Source organism: Schistocerca americana, chromosome 10 (genome assembly GCF_021461395.2).
Source record: "Schistocerca americana isolate TAMUIC-IGC-003095 chromosome 10, iqSchAmer2.1, whole genome shotgun sequence".
Lineage (NCBI taxonomy): Eukaryota > Metazoa > Arthropoda > Insecta > Orthoptera > Acrididae > Schistocerca > Schistocerca americana.
In genome coordinates this window covers 180,719,227-180,740,883 of record NC_060128.1, presented here as the reverse complement: position 1 = coordinate 180,740,883, position 21,657 = coordinate 180,719,227, and the positions used below count along the sequence as shown (strand labels likewise).

Below are 21,657 nucleotides of genomic sequence, written 5' to 3'. Positions count from 1 at the left end.
ATCAATTTCCGTAAACTTAAACTTTGTCACTATGACATAGCAGAGCATCCAGCACACCTATTTTAAAGTTTTAGTCCTACAGAGACCATTTTTGGTATCCATTTACATATACAGCTTTTAAAACTCTCATTTGAGTCCTACCCTGTAAACAATTCTCTAATAATCCTGAGTTACTAACAATACTATAAAAATGAAAGTTGCTACTCACTGTATAGTGGAGATGCTGAGTCGCAGATAGGCACAACAAAATGACTGTCACATATAAAGCTTTTGGCCAGTAAGGCCTTCATCAAAAATAGGCGACAGACTGACACACACACACACACACACACACACACACACACACACACACACACACGCATGCATGCACACACGTTACATCCCATTCTGGATTTTCCATTGTTTGATTAAATATATAGGTTTTTCAACTTCCATTATAGCAAACGGCAAAGAATACTTGTGGTGAGAGCAGAATTCTTTTTTTTAAAAAGAGAGCTGTTTGCCTGAAATAGAGCATTGTCATGCATGCAGTCACTTTCAAATTGCTCTAATTTTGGGGCTTTCTTCTGTACGATTTCCTCTAAGTAAACTTTTTCTTGGTCAGAAAACTACAGATAAATTTTTAAGACATAAATTAAAATATTGATTTTTCGGCATTTATTCATGTACTAGTTCCTTAATATGTCGTGATAAATACAGAATCGCTAACAAAACTTAACAATTTGAACATGGCTCTTAGGAAGGAGGTGTGTTACGGAGAGATGGGGACAGCCTCATCTGAAGTGACCGGTTGACAGCTTTATTTACCATCTGCATCGGCAGCAACAATGAATCAGTTAAATGAGTAGTGTGAGTTTGTTGAAGAGGCTTACTTTTCTAAGAGATGATAGATTCTCACCACATGATATAAGTAGCAAATTTTGTAAAATAAATATGGTAATCCCCATGAAACATGGACCTTGCCATTGGTGGGGAGTCTTGTGTGCCTCAGCGATACAAATTCCCACACCGTGGGTGCAACCACAATGGTTGGGTATCTGTTGAGAGGCCAGACAAACATTTGGTTCATGAAGAGGGGCAGCAGCCTTTTCAGTAGTTGCAGGGCCAACAGTCTGGATGATTAACTGATCTGACCCCTTAACATCAACCAAAATGACCTTGCTGTGCTAGTACTGAGAATGGCTGAAAACAAGGGGAAACTACAGCCGTAATTTTTCCCAAGTGCTTGCAGCTCTACTGTATGGTTAAATGATGATGGTATTCTCTTGGGTAAAGTATTCCAAAGGTAAAATAGCCCTCCATTCGGATCTCCGGGCGAGAACTAAGCATAAGAAGGTCTTTATAGGGAGAAACAAAACTGGCGTTCTACGGATCGGAGTGTGGACTGTCAGATCCCTTATTGGGCAGGGAGGTTTGAAAATTTTAAGGAAATGGATAGGTTAAAGTTAATGTAGTGGGAATTTGAAGTTCAGTAGCAGGAAGAACAGGACTTCTAGTCAAGTGAATACAGGGTTATAAATATGAAAGAAAATAGCGGTAATGCAGGAATAGTTTTAATAATTAGTAAAAAATAGGAACAAGGATAAGCTACTATGAACAGCATAGTGAACGCATTATTATTGTAGCCAAGATAGGCACAAAACCCACACCCACCACAGTAATAAAAGTTTATAGCTCCGCAGAATATGAGGAGATTGGGAAAATGCATAACGAGATGAAAGAAATAATTCAGATAGTTAAGGGGAATGAAAAGTTAGTAGTCACAGGGGACTGGAATTTGATAGGAATAAAAGGAACATTAGTAGGTGAATATGGACTGGGGAAAAAATGAGAGGAAGCCACTTAGTAGAATTTTGCAAGAATAATTTAATCATCGCTAACACTTGGGTTTAAGAATTGTGAAAGAAAGTTGTATACGTGGAAGACACCTGGAGGCACCAGAAAGCTTCATACTGATTATTTAATGGTAAGACAGAGATTTCGGAACCAGATTCTAAATTTTAAGACATTTCTAGGGGCAGATGTTGACTCTGACCACAACTTATTGGTTATGAACTGTAGATGAAAACTGAAGAAACTGCAAAAAGGTGGGAATTTAAGGAAATGGGACCTAGAAAAACCGAAAGAACCAGAGGTTGTAGATGGTTTCAGAGCGAATATTAGGGAATGATTGACAAGATCAGGGGAACGGAATAGAGTAGAATAGTGGGTAGCTTTGAGAGATGAAATGGTGAAGGCAGCAGAGGATCAAGTACATAAAAGATGAGGCCTAATAAAAATCCTTGGCTGACACAAGAGAAATTGAATTTAATTGATGAAAGGAGAAAATATAAAAATGCAATGAATGAAGCAGGCAAAAGGGAATAGAAATGTCTCAAAAATGAGATTGACAGAAAGTGCAAAATGGCTAAGTAGGAATGACTAGAGGACAAATGTAAGGATGTAGAAGCATATATCACGAGGAGTGAGATAGATGCTGCCTACAGGAAAATTAAAGAAACCTTTGGAGAAAAGAGAACCACCTGTTTGAATACAAAGAGCTCAGATGGAAAACCAGTTCTAAGCAAAGAAGGCAAGGCAGAAAGGTGGGAGGAGTATATAGAGAATCTATACAAGGGTGATGTACTTGAGGGCAATATTATGGAAATGGAACAGGAGGGAGGTATTATACTGCTGAAGAATTTGACAAAACACTGAAAGACTTAGATCAAAACAAGGCCCTGGAAGTAGAGAACATTCCGTTAGAGCTGCTGATAGTCTTGGGAGAGCCAGCCATGACAAAACTCTTTCATCTGGTTAGGAGGATGTATGAGACAGGCAAAATACTGTCAGACTTAAAGAAGAATGTAGTAATTCCAATACAAAAGAAAGTAGGTGCTGACAGTGTGAAAATTACCAAATTATCAGTTAATAAGTCATGGTTGCAAAATACTAACGTGAACCCATTACAAAAGAATGGAAAAACTGGTAGAAGCCAACCTCGGGAAGATCTGTTTGGATTCTGGAGAAATGTGGGAACACAAGAGGAAATAATAACCCTACAACTAATCGAAGATAGGTTAAGGAAAGGCAGACCTATGTTTACAGCATTTATAGACTTAGAGAAAGCTTTTGACAATGTTGACTGGAATACTCTCTTTCAAATTCTGAAGGTGGCAGGGGTAAAATACAGGGAGTGAGAGGCTATTTACAATTTGTAGAGAAACCAGATGGTGGTTATAAGAGTCGAGTGGCACAGAAGGGAAGCAGTGGTTGGGAAGGGAGTGAGACAGGGTTGTAGCTTATCCCCAATGTCATTCAATCTGTATGTTGAGCAAGCAATAAAGGAAAGAAAACAAAAAAGTTGGAGCAGGAATTAAAGTGCAGGGAGAAGAAATAATGATGACATTGCAATTGAATGGAATGGGAACTGGTTTAAAAGGAGGATTCAAGATGAACATCAAGAAAAGCAAAGCGAAACAAGGGTCATGGAATGTAGTCAAATTAACTCATGTGATGCTGAGGGAAGTAGATCAGGAGTTTTGCTATTTGGGAAGCAAAATAACTGATGGAGGTCAAAGTAGGGACAATAGAAAATGTAGACTGGCAATGGCAAGGAAAGCGTTTCTGAAGAAGAGAAATTTGTTAACATTGAGTATAGATAATAAGTGTCAGGAAGTCGTTTCTGAAAGTATTTGAAGGGAGTGTAGCCATCTATGGAAGTGAAACATGAACGATAAACAGTTTAGGCAAGAAGAGAATAGAAGCTTTTGAAATGTGCTGCTACAGAGGAATGCTGAAGATTAGATGGGTAGATCACATAACTAATGAGGAGGTACTGAATAGAACTGGGGAGAAGGGAACTTTGTGGCACAATTTGACTAGAAGAAGGGATTGGTCGATAGGATATATTCTGAGGCATCAAGGGATTCCCAATTTAGTACTGGAGGGAAGTGTGTAGGGTAAAGATTGTAGAGGGAGACAACAACATGAATACAGTAACAAGATTCAGAAGGATGTAGGTTGCAGTAGTAGCCACTCAAGATGAAGAGTCTTGCACAGGATAGAATAGCATGGAGGGCTGCATCAAACAAGTCTTTGGACTGAAGACCACAAAAACAACAAATATAATATGTAACTCATATGAATAAATAATTACATATTTATATTAGAAAAGTCAGTTTATGAAAGATTGCAGTTTTTTGAATTTTATTTCTTATTTCATTAGTCAGCTCTCTATGAACCACGATAAGCTTACAACCGTTATGATGATTTTCTCAGTTTTTCTGTTTCCATTTAGACCAAATGTTTTTCGCCTATTCACTGTGCTTATTGTTGCATTCTTCTATTTGGCACCAGTTGTTTGATCGTCATCTCTGAAAGTCTCAAATCTCACTACAGCTGTTCAGAAAGTGTGTTAAGTGTTGCATATTTTCTGCTTGTTTACCCATTTCATCTACATGGTTTTTGATATTGTTTGAAATATTATTGGTGATAATATATGAGAAAATTTAATCGGTAATAAATTTTATAAAAAAACTTTACAGTGTAATAAACTAATTGTAACTCCTTTTCTAACAATTAAAAAAAAAAAGAGTTAATTGTTTAGGAAACATAAGTTGATGTCTGTCAGTGTCCTCGTGGGTCATTTGGTCTTTGGCTTGATATTTTCTTTGAGTTTGATGTTGTTGTATCAAGCTCTGTCAGATTACTGTCTGGCTGATTATGGATGCATAAAGCAAGTGTATCCTCACACAAGTGTCTGATTTATGGAATAAACACAAGGACTATTCACATAATATTAAAGACAAGTGTTTTTATTTTCAAATTGTTGTGGAATCATAAGATACACTGCCAACTAGGTGTGTGGTGCTAGTAATTCTTGCAATTGCTTTGAAGCTAAATATATTTAATTGTAACAAAATTATTGTCTGTAATCATTATAGTTGGCAAGTGAGACTAACAATCCAGTGGTTGTGAAAATCAGTTTTATTTTTTCTCAGTTTTTGAAAGTTTTAAATTTATATTATTGCTAGCTTTATTTTGTGAAATTGTGGCTTGGGAGATAGTGTTGCTATTTTTTTTTCTGTTCATTCCAGATAGCGGCTGTGTTTTACTACATGTGTGTGGTGACTATCCAGTATGTTGCTCCGATCATCATGTGCCTCTTCCTCACGATGATGTACAAAACACTCGGTGAGTCAAACCAGCTGGCTAAATGTACAACAGATGTGTTGAGTGTGATTCTGCTTTGTGGTTTATTTACATGAGTAGACTACATTTTGTAGCATCCAAAATAGCCAAAATGAAGGTGAAATAACAGAATAGAAAGGGAAATAGTTGTGATGAGACAGGAAAATTTACCAAAAACACTAACGATAACATGTAAAGTAAAGCAAAGTTGTCAGTTTTTTGCAAAATAATGTGAAATCAGTGCCTTTATGAAATATTGCAAATTTTTTCCTATTCCTGTATAAACAAAATGTTATAAATTTGAGGACAAGTTTACCAGTATTTGAATGTTTAAATTGGATTTTACCTGTTTTTCCCTTGGGCCTGAGGTTTGTGTGTAATCTTAAAATGTGACTACGTAGGCTTTCCCGGCGTAATAAGTCTTAAAAATCTTAAAATGACAGTTGATTTCCCATGTAATGAACTAGTCAAAAATAGCACCAAAAAAAAAAAAAAAAAAAAAAACCACCGAATTTTGCTAAAAAAACTGAAATTAAAAAAAAAAAAAAAAATACCAGTGAAATACGCAAAGAAACAGATTTGGCAAAAAAGAAAACCACTGAATGTGGCAAAGAAAATGACCAAGTATAGAAAAAAGGTAACACCAAATCTGAAAAGAGTAGCATCAAATTAACACCAAATTGGGCAAAAATTAAAACCAATTTAGTCAAAAAATAATACCAAAACCGCCAAAAAATAACACAAATTGCTAAAAATAACACCAAAATTGGCAAAAAATCAAATTTGGGAAAAAGCACAGAAATAAGGAAAAATATGAAACAATTTCATAAAAATAATTATTTAATTTGAAAAAATTCTGAACTTGGCAAGAAATAACTTGAAAATTTGCAAAAAGATATACCAAATTTGATACAAATTTTGAATTCAGCAAACAACAATGCAAATTGCAAGAAATAGTATTGACATTCATAAAAATAACACTGAAATTGAAAAAAGATAACATGGAAAAGGAGAAAAAAATAACAGTCCAATTGACAAAAAAAGGTAAGCAAATATTATTGAATTTGGTGAAAAAATTGTACTGACACTGGAAAAATAACACCGGGATTGGAAAAAATAATACCAAATTGGCCATAAAATAAGAGATTTTTTTCTCCACCTAGTTATGAATAATCAACAAGAATGGTTCCTTTAGTTCCTGAGTTATCTTCATTTCTATGATTTGCAGAGCCAACATATCGCTTTTTTAAAAATTGTGAAGATGAGATGAGAGGTCAGTGCCAGCACAACGAGTTGTTCACGTGATAATTCATTGGACTGTTGCCTGTAAACCCGTGCCACGTCAGTGCTCTTGGAACAGAGCTGTGGCGGTGACGTGGCTCTGTTGTTGTTCCCGCATAGTGATTTGCGAAGATGGAAAAACATAGAGATTCGAGCAGTGATTAAGTACTAAGTAAAGAAAGGTATGAAAGCAAAGGTCATTCACACCAATCGAGAATACACTGTGGGACTCTGCTTCTTTATATTCAACTGTTTCTAAGTGGACAAATGAATTTAAATTTGGTCGGGAGAGCTTAGATGAAGATCCACGCAGTGGTCAGCTAAGATGTGTCACTACACCAGAAATCATTGCAAAAATGCACAAAATGGCCATGGAGGATCGCCGAGTGAAAGTGCATGAAATTGCTCAAGCTTGTCAGATGTCATCTGAAAGGGTACATCACATTCTAACTGAAGAATTAGAAATGAAAAAATTATCTGCAAGTGGGTGCCACAACTCTTTGACACTGGATCAAAAATGCAAATATCGGAACAATGTTTGGCCCATTTAAGGAGAAGAGAGCAAGGTTTTTTTTGCACTGGTTTGTGACCAGAGATGAAACTTGTGTGCACTACTATACCTCAGAGACAAAACACCAGTCAAAGCAGTGGAAACGTGCCGATTCTCCGCCAGCACAGAAAGCAAAGACAATTTCTTTGGTGGGAAAGGTCATGGCATCAGTGTTCTGGGATGCGAAGGGGATTCTGTTTGTAGATTATCTCCCCACTGGGCAAACAATTGCTTGAGAATGCTATGCTAACCTCCTGGACAAATTGCAACAGAAGGTACACGAAAGGCCAGGTTTAGCGAGGAAGAAAGTCATCTTCCATCAAGACAATGCGCGCCCACACATGTGCCATCACCCTGGTAAAATTGCACGAACTGAGGTATGAATTGTTGCCACAACCACCTTATTCACCTGATATAGCTCCACCAGACTTTCATCTGTTCCCAAAACTGAAAATTTTTCTCAGTGGACGAAGATTCACTTCAAATGAAGAATTGATAGCTGGAGTTGACAACTATTTTGCAGGCCTGGAGAAAACTTGTTTTCGAGATGGGATCAAGACACTGGAACATCGTTGGACCAAGTGCATTAATCTACAAGGAGACTACATTGAAAAATAAAATAAAGTTTCAGTGAAGTAAGTACTTTTTTCCTATTCTGTTCCGAGAACTTTTCAAACCACCCTCATATTAACATCAATTCTGTCTCCATTTTTGTGTAGTGGGTGCATCAGTACAGCTTGCTGGTCACCCAGAGTTTACTCAGTTCACAAAATTAGTATAATTATTTTATTATTAGAATAATAGTATTGATATTCCTGCCTCATTTTGCAGGAGGCTATACGTGGACTGGGCAGGTGGCACCTGCTACTGGATTTTCACCTCTGGACAACCCGAAGCCCTCTTCGCCTCTGCAGGGACCGTCCGTGTCCGGCACTGAGGGTACCGAGTCCATCAGGCAGTCCGCCCAGGAGTTTGCTCTCGCCCTCAACTCCCTCAAACAGGTACAGCACAACAAAACACCCAGCAGATTACCTGTTCTTGTTGTTGGTGTTGACACTCAAAGAAAGGTTATGAGAAGGATGTGCAAGAGTTCTTCATTCATACATGTCCTTGTCCCTCCCATAGGACAAGGTACAGAGTTGCACAAAGTAGCCTGCCTCTCCCTCTGCAATGTTTTACATTCAAGTTAGTAGAGTTGCAGATAGCCATTACTAGAAATGTGCAATGAATAAAAAGTCTGCACCCATATCAGATTGGGTACCTATGCCCCAGACACACATTTCATATAGGCAGCTGTAAGCATTTCAATAATGATACAAGTTGCACATTATGTACATGTTTCAGTAGTGATACAGGCTATGCAAGATATATTACGTGGTAGCGGGAGATCCATCCCATTTTCGGCAACTCACTGTCTCTCAAAATCACAAATCTTTAAATTTGTAGAGATTCTTCGAGATAGCAGGAAACAGCAGTACGGTAAACCTAAAATAGTAGCTGTGATAACAGTATTGAACACTGGCATTTCTTAAATCCTGCCTGTCATGTATCCAGCAGGCATGATCAAAGTGGTTTTTTTTTTTTTTAAGTGTGAATGTGTGAAAGGCAAATCTAATAGGTGATACCATTTGTGGTAAAAAGAATATCACCTTCTACATTAGAAAGTAGTGAGAAAGGATAACAACAGCAATTCTGTTATTTGGGAGTCATTCTCTTTTTTGCTATTACTGAGCTCCCCCAAAAGGTGGTAAAAAATTCCTCTTTTGTGCTGCTTCACCTTTCCCTATCATATTCTGCACGTTATGGTCGACCTTGGAGAGAGGTATTCTGTCTGGATACCCACCATTGTAATAAGACCTACGATCATTTATGCTGCAGTGTGGTAGAACGCAAAGTAGAACAGAAGGTGGCAGCTAAGGAGCTTGGCAAGTTGCAGATTCTGAGACATTACTGTGTGCTTAGCCTTAAGAGGTGGAATTAGCAGGTCATCCATTGCTGGAATGGAGACCTTGCAGAACGTGCCCCTATTACACCTGTGGGTTAAAATAGAGGGGTGGCAGATGCAGTCAAGCTAAAAACTGCAAATTACTGGATACCTTTTGGATATCCTATCCTAAAATCCACCACACCAATATGGGGAATGTGGTAAATATAGGAATGTTTGGTGAAATGATGATTATATAACAACTTCCAGCTGCTTTGATAAACCTTTTACCATAACAATTGAAACATATTCTGGTTTCCAGAATGAGCTTTTCACTCTGCAGCGGAGTGTGCGCTGATATGAAACTTCCTGGCAGATTAAAACTGTGTGCCCGACTGAGACTTGAACTCAGGGCCTTTGCCTTTCACAGGCAAGTGCTCTGCCATCTGAGCTACCGAAGCACGACTCACGCCCCGTCCTCACAGCTCTACTTCTGCCAGGATCTCGTCTCCTACCTTCCAAACTTTATTCTGGTTTACCGATGGATCAAAACAAAGGTGTGGGTGCTGGGTTTTACGGAGTACAGCTAGACTAGAGAGAGCATCTGTCTACAGAAGCAGACCTCAGTATTCCGGTCGGGAATATCTGCCGTCAGTGTATGTGCAGAGGATAATTGGTGCAGGCACTATAATGACTGCAGCATCTTTGTTTATTCAGACACCTGAGCAACTCCGAAATCTCAGTCAACCTGTGCAGCAAGATCAAAAGATCTTCACAGAATGCTGTGAAGCCCTTGTGAGGCTAGGGGAAGCAACAAGGTAACCTTGCTGTGGTTCCCTGGTCAATCAGGAATCATCGCCAGTGAATGAGCCGATAGGCTGACTGGGGCAGGTGTGACGACTCTGTCTGTTGGACTGGAAACTGTCTTAACTGTAGCTAAGACAGTGGTAAAATATAAACTATGTAGGTGGATCAGGAAACAGCGCACAGAGCAATGGAATGCGATCCAAAGAGAAAGTCGTGGCAACATAATTATGCAAAAGACACGTTTTAAGGGAAGTTCTGTAAACCTGGGATTGAGTGGGAGACAGACTAAACTCGTGGAAGGACTACTGCAGGAGTGCCTCAGGAAGGAGTGATAGGACTGTTGCTGTTTTCTATATACATAAATGATTTGGCAGACAGGGTGGGCAGCAATCTGCAGTTGTTCGGTGATGATGCTGTGGTGTACAAGAAGGTGTCAAGGATAAGTGACTGTAAGTTGATACAAGATGACCTAGACAAAATTTCTAGTTGGTTTGATGGAATGGCAACTGGTTCTTAATGTAAAAAAATAAGGGGGGGAATGAGAATGAGAGGATTATGTTAGGAAGGCGAATAGTCCACTTTGGTTTATTGGGAGGATTTTAGGAAAGTGTAGTTCACCTGTGAAGATGACCACATATAGGACGCTAGTGCGACATATTCTAGAGTACTGCTAGAGTATTCAGGATCTGCACCAGGTCGGATTGAAAGAAGACATCAAAGCAATTCAGAGACGAGATGCTAGATTTGTTTTGGTAGGTTCAATCAGCATGATTTCGAAGCGTAACTGGGAATCCCTGAGAGGGGGGGGGGGGGGGAGGGTTGTGTAGAAGAAATTTATTTTGAAGAACACTACCGAGTAAGTTTAGAAAATCCGCGTTTGAAGCTGAAGCTGACCGCAGAACGATCCTACTGCCGCCAACATACATTTCGCTTGGGGACCGTAAAGATGGGGTAGAAGAAATGAAGGCTCATGCGGAGGTGTATAGACAGTTGTGTTTTCCCTCACTTTATCTGCAAGTTGGCAGGAAAGGAATTGACTAGTTATGTTACAGGGTGCCCTTCACCAAACGCTGTACAGTGGCTTGTGGAGTATATATGTAGATGTAGTGAAATGTCATGGGAACTTTAAGGAACATCTACGCACGATGGGTGTGGGGGAAAGAAGCCCCTTCGTATAGTGTGTGTAGCGAGGGGGATGAAACTGCATTAATCTTCCAGTACTTCACATTGGAGACCAAAAAACATAGAATATTCCGTATTGCTTTGCAACATTACACCCAGATATTTACCTGTCTTTACCGTGTCAAGGAGGACACAACTAATACTGGATAGGAACATTACAGGTTTGTTCTTCGTACTCTTCTGCATCAACTTTCTTTTTTCCACATTTAGAGCTAGCTGCCATTCATCACACCAACTAGAAATTTTGTCTAAGTTGTCTTATAACTTCCTGGAGTCACTCAACTTTGACACCTTACCGTGCACCACAGCATCATCAGCAAACAATTGCAGATGGCTGCCTACTCTGTCCACCAAATCATTTACGTATATAGAGAGCAACAGTGTTCCTATCACATTTCCCTGGGCACTCCTGACTATACCATTGTTTCTGATGAACACTTGCCATCCAGAACAACATACTGGATTCTATTACTTTAGAAGTCTTTGAGCCACTCGCATATCTGTGAATTTACTCCATATGCTCATACCTTAGTTAACAGCCCGCAGTGGGGTACTGTGTCAAATGCTTTCCAGAAATCTGGGAATATGGAATCTGTTGCCCTTCATCTATAGTTCACCATGTGTAATGTGAGAAAAGGGCAAGCTGAGTTTCACAAGAGCAATGCTTCCTAAAAACCATGCTGATTCTTGGACAAAGCTTCTAAGTCTCAAGATGGTTTATTGTATTCAAACTGAGAATATGTTCGATGATTCTGCAGCAAATCAATGTTGGGGGTATTGATCTGTAATTTTTTACTGGGAAAGAGATTCATGATAAATGCAACCTAGATACGGGGCCTTAGAGTACTTTTTGTGAAACTGAATTGGGATTCCATCCAGACCTGTTTTTCACTCCTTTAGTTGTTCCTCTGTGCCAGGGATGCATATTAGAATGTTGCCCACCCGAGAGTCTGTGCAATGGTCAAGTGATGGTATGTTTGTATGATTCTCTTGTGTGAACAATTTCTTGAATGTGAAATTTAATACTTCAACTTTTGTTTTGCTATCTTCAATTGCCACTCCAGACTGGTCAACAAGGGACTGAATGGAAGCTTGTTGCATGCTTCACGCATAGATCTCTCACTGACACATGACTCTTTACTAAGTTTTGCTTGTCATTATTTGTGCATTCTCTTTTGAACTGTGAGTACAGCAGCCTCTGTTTCCTCAGCATCTTGCAAATTTTGTTATTTAACTGTGGTTGGTGTTTTCCATCCCTTAACCACATAACTCTCCAGACCACAATTTCCAGTCTGCTTAAACCCTCTACGTCCATGTTACTGGAACTAAGTGGTGTTTGTTCATTGTGTAAGTGAAATGCTAACAACTGCTTGTCTGCTGTATCTAGTAAAAACACACTCCTAGCCTTCTTGACTGATTTACCAACTTTTGTAACCACAGTTGATATAATGACAATATGATCACTAATCCCTGTTTCTATACTAACACTGTTGATAAGATCCAGCCTATTCGCAGTTACAGGGTACGAGATATTTCCAGTACATACGGGCTGCCGAGCAAGCTGCTCAAGACAGTTTTCAGAAAATGGTTCAGAAGTATCTTGCACAACTGTCTGTCTGTCTGTACCCCCTGCAATGAGTCCATAGGCCTCCTGGTCTATACTCGGTAGGTTAAAGTTGCCTTCAACTAGCATTGCATGATCTGGATATTTACACGCTAGTGACTATAGACTATCTTCGAATAGCAGAATCGGTGGCTGGTAAAAGCATCCAATAATTAACTTGGTTTCACCTGCACCTTTTATGTGCCACCAGATAACTTCACACTCGACTTCGATCTCAGTAGAGACAATATTTTTGTCAACTGCAATGAACACTCGTCCTTGTATGGCCTCTAATCTGTACGTCCAATATACATTCCATGACTCGCTAAATGTCTCGGAGCTTTCCACTTTGGATTTCAGCTAGTTCTCGGTCCCAAGAACCGAGTGTGAGAACTTCCCTGTAAGGCGGTAAATTCGGGAACTTTATTACGAATACTACAACAGTTTACTGATAAAACTTTGACAGTCAAAGTGTCTTTACTCTCAATGCGATCCGACTCCCTTGCTGCATATTGATTGGCAAGTGTTCATCAGAGAACCTCAAACTATAATCTAGCCTAAAAAACCTTCATGTGTACTTCACAAGTACTGTGCTTCCTGATTAGCTGCTTCCTTTGTGTAGAGAACTCCTGACCTATCAAGGGGTCGGAAAAATCCCCACACGATAATGCAGGTCTAGAAATCTGCAGCCAAGACAATCATAGAGTTGATGAAGCCTTTGGTCGAGTCCCTCCACTCGGCCCCAATCCAAAGAATCCTGATTAATTCTGGGAACAATGCCACATATTGCGAGCTGTGTTTGCCACTTGTATGAAATGAGGATGGCCTCAGGATCCGTGCAACAGGCGTTGTTGGTGCCGACGTGAGCCACAACTTGCAGAAGACTGTACCCCGCACACTTAATAGCCACAGGCAAGGCTGTCTCCTTATCTTGGCTTTCTTTCCAGGCCTTACCACTGTCTGCCTAAGGGGCTCCATAACACCCCTAATGTTGGAGCTCCCAGTAATCAATAAACTCTTCCCCCCCCCCCCTCTCTGTGCCTGCTCGGACCCTGCTGAAGGAACGGTCACTTGTTCACTCACAGGGTGAATGCGCAAGGCCAGGTGGCCAGTCTCCACATTCGCCCTCCGCCTCAAGTAACGTGAATACGTTACCACCTGCCACTCGCCCTGCTATGAGGGCAGATCCACCGTGTTGGGTACCCCTAGGAGGTGCTTCAGAAGCAGAGCCTGTGGGCGACACAAGCGGCACCTGAGGTATCCCATTAGATTTTCCGCCACTGCCACAACCCGAGGCAGCAGCCCGAAGGTGACCAACTGTAGCCAGAGCCGCATTCAGCCGTTCGCAAATTGCGATGAGCTCCTCCTGCACCCACACACAGCTTCTAACCATCCTTATGAAAATGTGAACGGTTCTGGAAAAACACCAAATCACTAGCACAGATGTTGCTGACGATGCCAATGTATCCTTTCGCTCACACCAAGCAATTTTTTCAGATGTTTTGGGCATGAGACATGTAGCAGCAAAGTTTGCTCCAAAATTCTTGAATTTTGACAAAAAATGATGTCGCTCAGACATCACTCGGGAATTGCTGAATGAAGTCGCCAGTAATTCAGATCTTGTAAAGAAGGTTATGGCAAGTACCGAAACAAGGGTGTACAGTATGACGACAAAACTGAGGTCCAATCATCCTAATAGAAACTGCCTGAAGAGCCAAGACCGAAAAAAATTTGGTTAGTGCAGCCACATGTGAAGGTTACTCTCACTGTTTCATTCAATTACAGTGGTATAGTGGACAATGAATTCCTGCCTGAGGTCATACAGTCAGTAAGGAATACTACCTGGAAGTTGTGCACCATTTGTGTGAAGCAATCCACAGAAGACGACCAGAATTGTGGCAGAACCACTCACGTAAACTGCATCATGAGAACTGTCTGACTCACATCTCACTGCTTGTTCATGATTTGTGGCCAAAAAAAAACAAAATATAAAATAAAAATAAAAAAAAAAATAAAAAAAAAAAAAGAGAGAGAGAGAGAGAGAGAGTTATGTTGCCTCAGCCATCGTTTTTTTCCTGCGACATGAGAATCGTGTAAGCATATCGTTTTGCCACCATTGATGAGAAAAAACAGAATTGCTGATGGAGCTGAATGCCATAGCAAAAACAGAGTTCCACAAGTGTTTCCAAAATTGGAAAAATGCTGCCACAACGATATTATATCTGACAGGGATTACTGTGAAGGGGACAAAGTTGATGTTGATGACTAAATAAAGATTCTTCAAGAAAAACAAAAATTGCTGTTTCTTTTTTTACCAGACTTTGTGTATCATTTTCTCATTCTAGCTGAACTTGGAACAATGGGAAGCTTTCATTTGCAGCCATGAAAAAAAGTAAAGTAAATCTTGCTCTCACAGGCAAGAAAAGCTGGTTCAGAGAAATTTGAATTTGTAACCTAGAAAAAGCTAGAAATCTCACAGTAATGTTTTTTTTCTGTGTGTTGTCACTTTTGTATGTTCTTGTATTTGTTTATGTTAAGTTTCATAATATTTGTTACATTATCAGTTTGTGCTGCAACACATTTGATGGGGTTCGTGTCAAGCATAGCTGGGCAGTGTTAATGAAAAAGTTAACTTCGCTAATTCTTAATCCTTTGCTAAAAAAAGTTATTTTTTTTAAGATGTCAAAGCATTACTTTACAGGAGATCTATCAGAAGTTGAAGTTAATCTTTGATCATTAATTTGTTTGCTATGCATTGATCCACACTGGCTTGAGACACTAGACTGCCAGTTGCAGCAATGCCAAAGGTACTCCAGTGCTTCTGTCCTATTATTTTTAACTGTATTACTGCAGCTGGCTCCACTCTTAATATCTGAGTACCCAAGATTGATGTGCTTTCATCAACAGAGCATGCTTTCACTATTTATTCAAACTGCACGTATCATGATCCGTGTGCTTCCCTTACGTGTTGTTTCAAATTGTTAAAGCTCGAAGTGTGAGCTCTAATTGTCAGTTTTTTAGCCAATCACTGTTTCGAATTGAAAAGTATTTGTTCTCCCAATCGGGATGTAAAATTAATATGTGATCACTTAATTGCAGCCATTGATTTCGTCGGTTGTAGGGCTAGAATATGATTCCACGATTTAGTTTCCACAGTCAATCTGCTATCAAAAAATAATACTAAAGACGAACTTTGTAAACAAACAATGGTAAACAGGCAGCCCCAAGTTACTACCCTCCATCGACATTATTGCACTTGGCCTCCCATGGTCGTTACCAGAAACATGGTGACATTACAGTAAACCACATAAAATTTTTTGACTGTCATGTAGACTGGAATTCTGAGTAGCTTGGCAGGCAAGTTGTCTGGTCATTAAAACAGCAGAGAATGTTCCGATCGGCTTCAATTACACATAAGAGCCAATGGAAGGACCACCACACCAGATGCAATAACATCGTGGTTGTGTGTATTCTCACTAGCACTCAGTTGTTTGCATCAATCGCACGCACCCCAGTTTATCCACAGACCTACATGACAATTTCCGCGGGCAGCACGTTGCCTTTTGTTTCATAAATAGTTGGTACCTAATTAAATATTAATGGATTCAAAGAAAGTTAAAGAGCCCATTAATGTTTCTTCAAAATCAAGTTAAAAGTTAATCCATTGCTCAAAAAGTTAACTTAATTAATGTATTAGTCTTGTGCCCAGCCGTGTGTGCGAGTCATTCAGGTAGACAATGCTCCACTTGTCATTGCAGGTGTTCACGACAGAGGTGTTCCGCGGACTGCTGGGCTTCATGACCTGGTGGACGTGCTTCTCCTGGTTCTCTACATCTTCACTCGGCATGCTGTATCAGTCCTACTTCAGATCCACCTAGTACATCGCCCGCGTACCGAACGAGTACGAAGATTGTCACAATGGCCGACTTTAGTGAAGAAGGCGTTCCGGCGGCGGGGCAGATAAGAGAAATCTGTGTGGTGTGTTACCTCTGACTCAAATGTAGGGCCTCATTAGTAGCAGCTCGTGCAGTCTCCCGGGCTGCTGACAGAATGCAAACTGCTCGCTGGAAGAGCAATGGTGTGTCATCGAGGCTCAGAATATAGGCAGTACGAGTGACGTGCGCACAAGCGAATGTGGACTTGGAGTACTGGTTGAGCTCGGTACTGCCACTCTAGTGTTGCACACTAAACCTTTTCTGTGTAGTACTCTCTTCATTCATTTTGTAGATAAGGTTTTCTTTCCCCAGGCAAAGCTTGACGTAATATTGGGAAGAAATATTGATAAAATGTAATTTAAAGGTGATGTGTAATGCCACAGCTTTCTACCTGTTTCTTTGTCACCCACTGCAGACTGCAATCAAGCTCACATAATCTTGTACATGGACAAGTAAATTCCACAAGTTTATTTCTAGAATGCGCTCTTTTATTCACAAGTGTGTCGATCACATTTGGCAAATATTAAAGTTAACAGTATTAGGAAAAGGATAGATTGGTACTTCACCGTAAAAATGACCCATTGAGTTGCAGATAGGTACAATGATAAGGCTGTTACATTTTATAGATTTTGGCAAAAGCCTTCCTCAGCAAGAACGAACACACACACACACACACACACACACACACACACACACACACACACACACAGTGTCACACAAATGAGCACACCTCATGCACAGACGACCACTACTGCTGGCAGCTCTGACACGAATTCTGGTTTACTGAGACACACTCAGAATAGCGAAGTCGAGCAACAAAATATTTAACACCAACTTGTCAGAACTTCCGTTTGGATCTGCCAGTGGTAGTGGTCATGTGTGCATGAAGTGTATTGCTTGTGTGAATGCATGTGTTTCTTTGCCGAAGAAGGCTCTGGTCAAAAGTTGTGTGTGTAGTAAGTAGTCTTTTTACTATGCCTGCCTGCAACTCAACAAGTAATCTTTACAATTCGTAGAAATTTATGCTTTTCCTAATATTGTCGATATTCCGACTTGGAGTTTCCATTGTTTGATATGTTAAAGTTAATTGGTTTAGATGCTAATGAATCATCACAACTAAAAAAACCAGAGAAGACAGAAATGCAAAATTTGTATTAAACTTAAACTAGAACAGAAACATTGAGAAGTGGATGCTAAAGACAGAAACAAAAATCAACCCGGTATAATGTTATGCAAGGAACGTGTGAAGTTATTATGAAGCACCCATTGTGGACACTTGAACTGTAGGTGGGAGCCAGTGTGGGTTACATTTGTGAGAAGTAAAATGTAATTAGGTAATATGTTTGTTTCATTTTATATGATTCGTAGCCCCAGTTTATCTAAATTTTTCTCAGTATCCTCTGTTGTTGATTATATTTCGAGCAAATTGAAAGTGGTGATGATGTATTTTTTAAACATAAACAACTGTTTACATTGCACTTCTCCCACATGAAAGCCAAGCATACTCATGCCTTCTAGAAACATAGCTATTTCAGTTTTGAGGTACAACACGTGATCAACTGTGGCAGTTAATTTTAAATGACTGCAGTGAATGCTTCATAATCACTTGATATCTATTGCCCCTGTGACACAATACAGAGTATCTTATTATCTTTCTCTGCAGTTTGCACTTTTTAAATTTTTATAGCAGATTATATTTAATGGTAATCTTTCATTTTTATCTTTTCTAGTTTTTAGTTCTTATGATAACTCATTAATCAAAACCAGTTAACTGTAATACATCTACAAAATGTAATAGTAACATTTGTGAATAAAATAGCATATTTCAAATAGCTCGCATGCTCCACTGTGGCAAAGGCATCATTATTTTTTTCCTACCAATTGACTTACGAATTCTTTCTCTATTCTTCATACGTATACTAACTCTGTGCTCACATTTGATCATCCTCTCACATTTGATCATCCTCTGTGACAAAATTCAATGAGACTTAAGGTCTCCCATCAATGTCAATAATTTTAACACCATATATACTTTGATGGTCATATTCACCAATCACAAATTCATTTTGTGTCTACATTTTAAGTATGTCATTAACATCTCTCTCTCTCTCTCTCTCTCTCTCTCTCTCTCTCTCTCTCTCTCTCTCTCTCTCTCTCTGAAACAGCCACTGCAGGCTACGCCTGTAAAGTATACCAACAGCAAATTACAGTGAGCACCTTTATCGAGTAACAGATTATAGTTTGTAACAAATGAAATTCTCTTATCCATCCTTTCAGATATCCCACATATGTAGTCTTCATGCACCACATACCTCCAGCACAGCTTGGTGACTGTCTTGATTTTTGTCAGTGTTAATTGAGCACTGAAATTGCAGCCACAACTCAGAAACACTGCTGTGGCTGAGCCGACAGTGCATCTGATGCTACACTGATGACCCAGGTTCGATCTTTGGTGTCACTGGGAAATTTCCCTCAGTGGGGCTACTGGAAATGGGTCTTCTCTGCAATATGGAGACAATACAGAAGCTACTCGAAAGAGTAGTAGTTTCCATCGCCAACATTTATTTATTTTTTTTTTCCAGCTTAATCTCTGTGTAGCACTTGCAACCGACAGCCTCAGTTAATTACTGGACATATTCCAATCTCTCGTCTTCCTCTACCGAATTACCCTCTACAGCTCCCTCTAGTACAATGGCAGCTATTCCCTGATGTCTTGACAAATGTCCTACCATGCTTTCTCTCTTTCTTCTCAGTGTTTTCAATGTATTCCTTTCCTTGTCGATTTTGGGGAGAACCGCCTCGTTCCTTACCTTAGCGATCTTAATGTCATCTTTAGTCCAGCAAACTTGAGTAGGTATCCAGAGTTTTTGGGCTTCTACTTTTTTTCCCCATTTCCTGATGACATTACTTGGGATGAGGTTGAAGAGGAGTATTGACAGTGCACCTCACTGGCGAATACCGGTTTTAATATTGCAATGAATACTTATATTTATCTCATAAATTTTACTCTTGATTTTGTGTCTGAGTGTTTGCTTGAAGAGGCTTATTGTCTTTGGGTCTAGTCCCTGCCCCTGTAGAACATCAAAAAGACAGTCGGTCAGCTGAGTTATATTGCTTTTCCAGTCCACCTGATTTTCAACTTGCTTCTGTAGCACCACATCTTAAATGTTCAATTCTCTTCTTTTCCGGTTTTCTCACCGTGTTTCACTACCATACAATTCTATGCTCTAAACGTACATTCTCAGAAATTTCTTCCCCAAATTAAGGCCTATGTTTGATATTAATAGACTGCTCTTGGCGAGGAATGCCCTTTTTTCCAGTGCTAGACTACTTTTTATGTCCTTGCTCCATCTGTTGTGGGTTGCAGAATTCCATAACTTCAGGTGCTTCTCATTACTTTCGTCGTCCTTAGATTTACTCTCAGTACATATTCTGTAGTCATTAGTGTTCATTCCGTGTAGCAGATCCTGTAATTCTTCTTCACTTTCACTGAGGATAGCAATACCATTAACAAATCATACCATTGATGTCGTTTCACCTCAAATTTGAATTCCACTCTTGAACCTTTATTTCCATCATTGCCTCTTCAATGTATAGATAGAACAGCAGATGTGGAAGACTATGTCCCTTTGTAACACCAACATTAATGTTCAGGGAAAATGTGTGCTGACCACAGCCCCATTTTCCCGACACTTATTTAAGGCTTTGAGCAGCAGTTGACCAGCTTAACACAGCTGTCTTGGCTCAATTGCAGATTTAGTTTCAGCCAAAGCTCAATATTACGGATTGTCTTCCACAGAGTTGTGAACAGTGCACTAAACTCATTCCCTTTGTGAATTCTTAAATGTTTTCACTGATAATGTATTACTTCAGGTAACTTAATTACAGAGATCAATACAATACAAATTAAGCCTAATTTCTCCTAATCAGGATGCAAACAGGTTGTAATATTCCTGATAAGGTAGTCATTGTTCTTGGAAGAAAGAATAAATTTTGCATTTAAAACGGAATGGATGAAAACGCTATACATCAGCTTTGGATGTTTCCCCAGTAACATCATTAGGCTCTTCATCTCCATTATTTATTCTGCAAAGATGGAATAACTGATTGTTTTGTGAGAATAGTTTACTTACATATATATACAGCAATCTGGCCATGCAGACCACGTGCTCCTTTCTGTTTGTGCTTGGTTCCTCCAGGTGTTTTTAGTCTGCAGGACTGCCGGCATTGTCTTGTTGTTCCTCTGGGGAGCCTGGTGTTTGGTTTCCCCTCACGTGCCTTCATCACCTTTCTTCTGGTGTACAGGTTACATGGCCCACCAACTGCATTATTTTGCTCTTCAGCTTCTGTCGAATTTTTGGCTGCTGCATCAAAGGAAGAGTTCCTCAGTCCTCCTCCCATCATCCTTCATTCTCCTTCTCTAAGATGGGTTCCAATATCTTGCTCATTACTTTTCAATAATTTTGATTCCACCAATAATTCTTGTATTGGAGCCTAAGTCTCTTTCATTTCAGTTTCATAACTGATTGCTTACTTCAGTGGGTCCATTCCCTTGGGGAAGAGCCATCGGTTTTCAGTTGCTGCTTTATGTAGTGACTAGTGTACTGTGGTTACTTGAATAACATTTTGTATTGTCTCTGATAGCTTCTGGTGCCACTGTAGTAGACACAAGAATTTCCACAAATTCCCATTCCTGCTGATAATAAGACAGCTGTAATGAAAGTGCTGCTTCTAAAGTGTTAATTCCGATCTCAGAAGTGGTTTTTCATTCTCCACTTCCATATATCCAATCATGAAAACAGCTGTTAGAAACAGTTGTACAGTCTGTATTACCAATGAACTATTATTAAACTGCTATATCTATTTTTTGCCCCAACTGGTTTCCAGTGACAATGCAGTTTTATCTTGAGACCAAAATAGCAACATTTGAAAGTAAAAGAAGAAAAAATCAGAAAAAGTGGAAGCACGAGTTGAGGACCATTCATTTCTTTGCTTTCAAGCTCTTGTCTGTGCTTGTGCTGACCGGTCGTTCTCTCTCAAAGCTACTATTTTTGTTAAGAGAGCTGGTGAGTTTCAACTATAAGATAATTTTTTCATAATACAGAAAATTTTGAATGCGTAATTACTTGATACATTTTGTTCATGATTTTATCTCTACCTTAAAGCAGCAAAAACACTCTTCTAGAGTTGTTTTGAGTAATGA

General features: G+C 39.5%; 1 protein-coding gene across 1 annotated transcript in view; it reads left to right on the top strand.

Annotated features, from left to right (window-relative positions):
- LOC124552727 (transmembrane protein 161B) overlaps positions 1-18,242 on the top strand; it is a 102,423-nt gene extending 84,181 nt beyond the window's left edge. Inside the window, exons 10-12 of the mRNA XM_047127067.1 lie at positions 5,079-5,175; positions 7,835-8,004; positions 16,278-18,242. Of these exons, the coding sequence (XP_046983023.1) occupies positions 5,079-5,175; positions 7,835-8,004; positions 16,278-16,397 (387 nt within the window). The 3' untranslated portion in view covers positions 16,398-18,242. The remainder of the gene's footprint in view (positions 1-5,078; positions 5,176-7,834; positions 8,005-16,277) is intronic.
- The last annotated feature ends 3,415 nt before the right edge of the window (positions 18,243-21,657 follow it).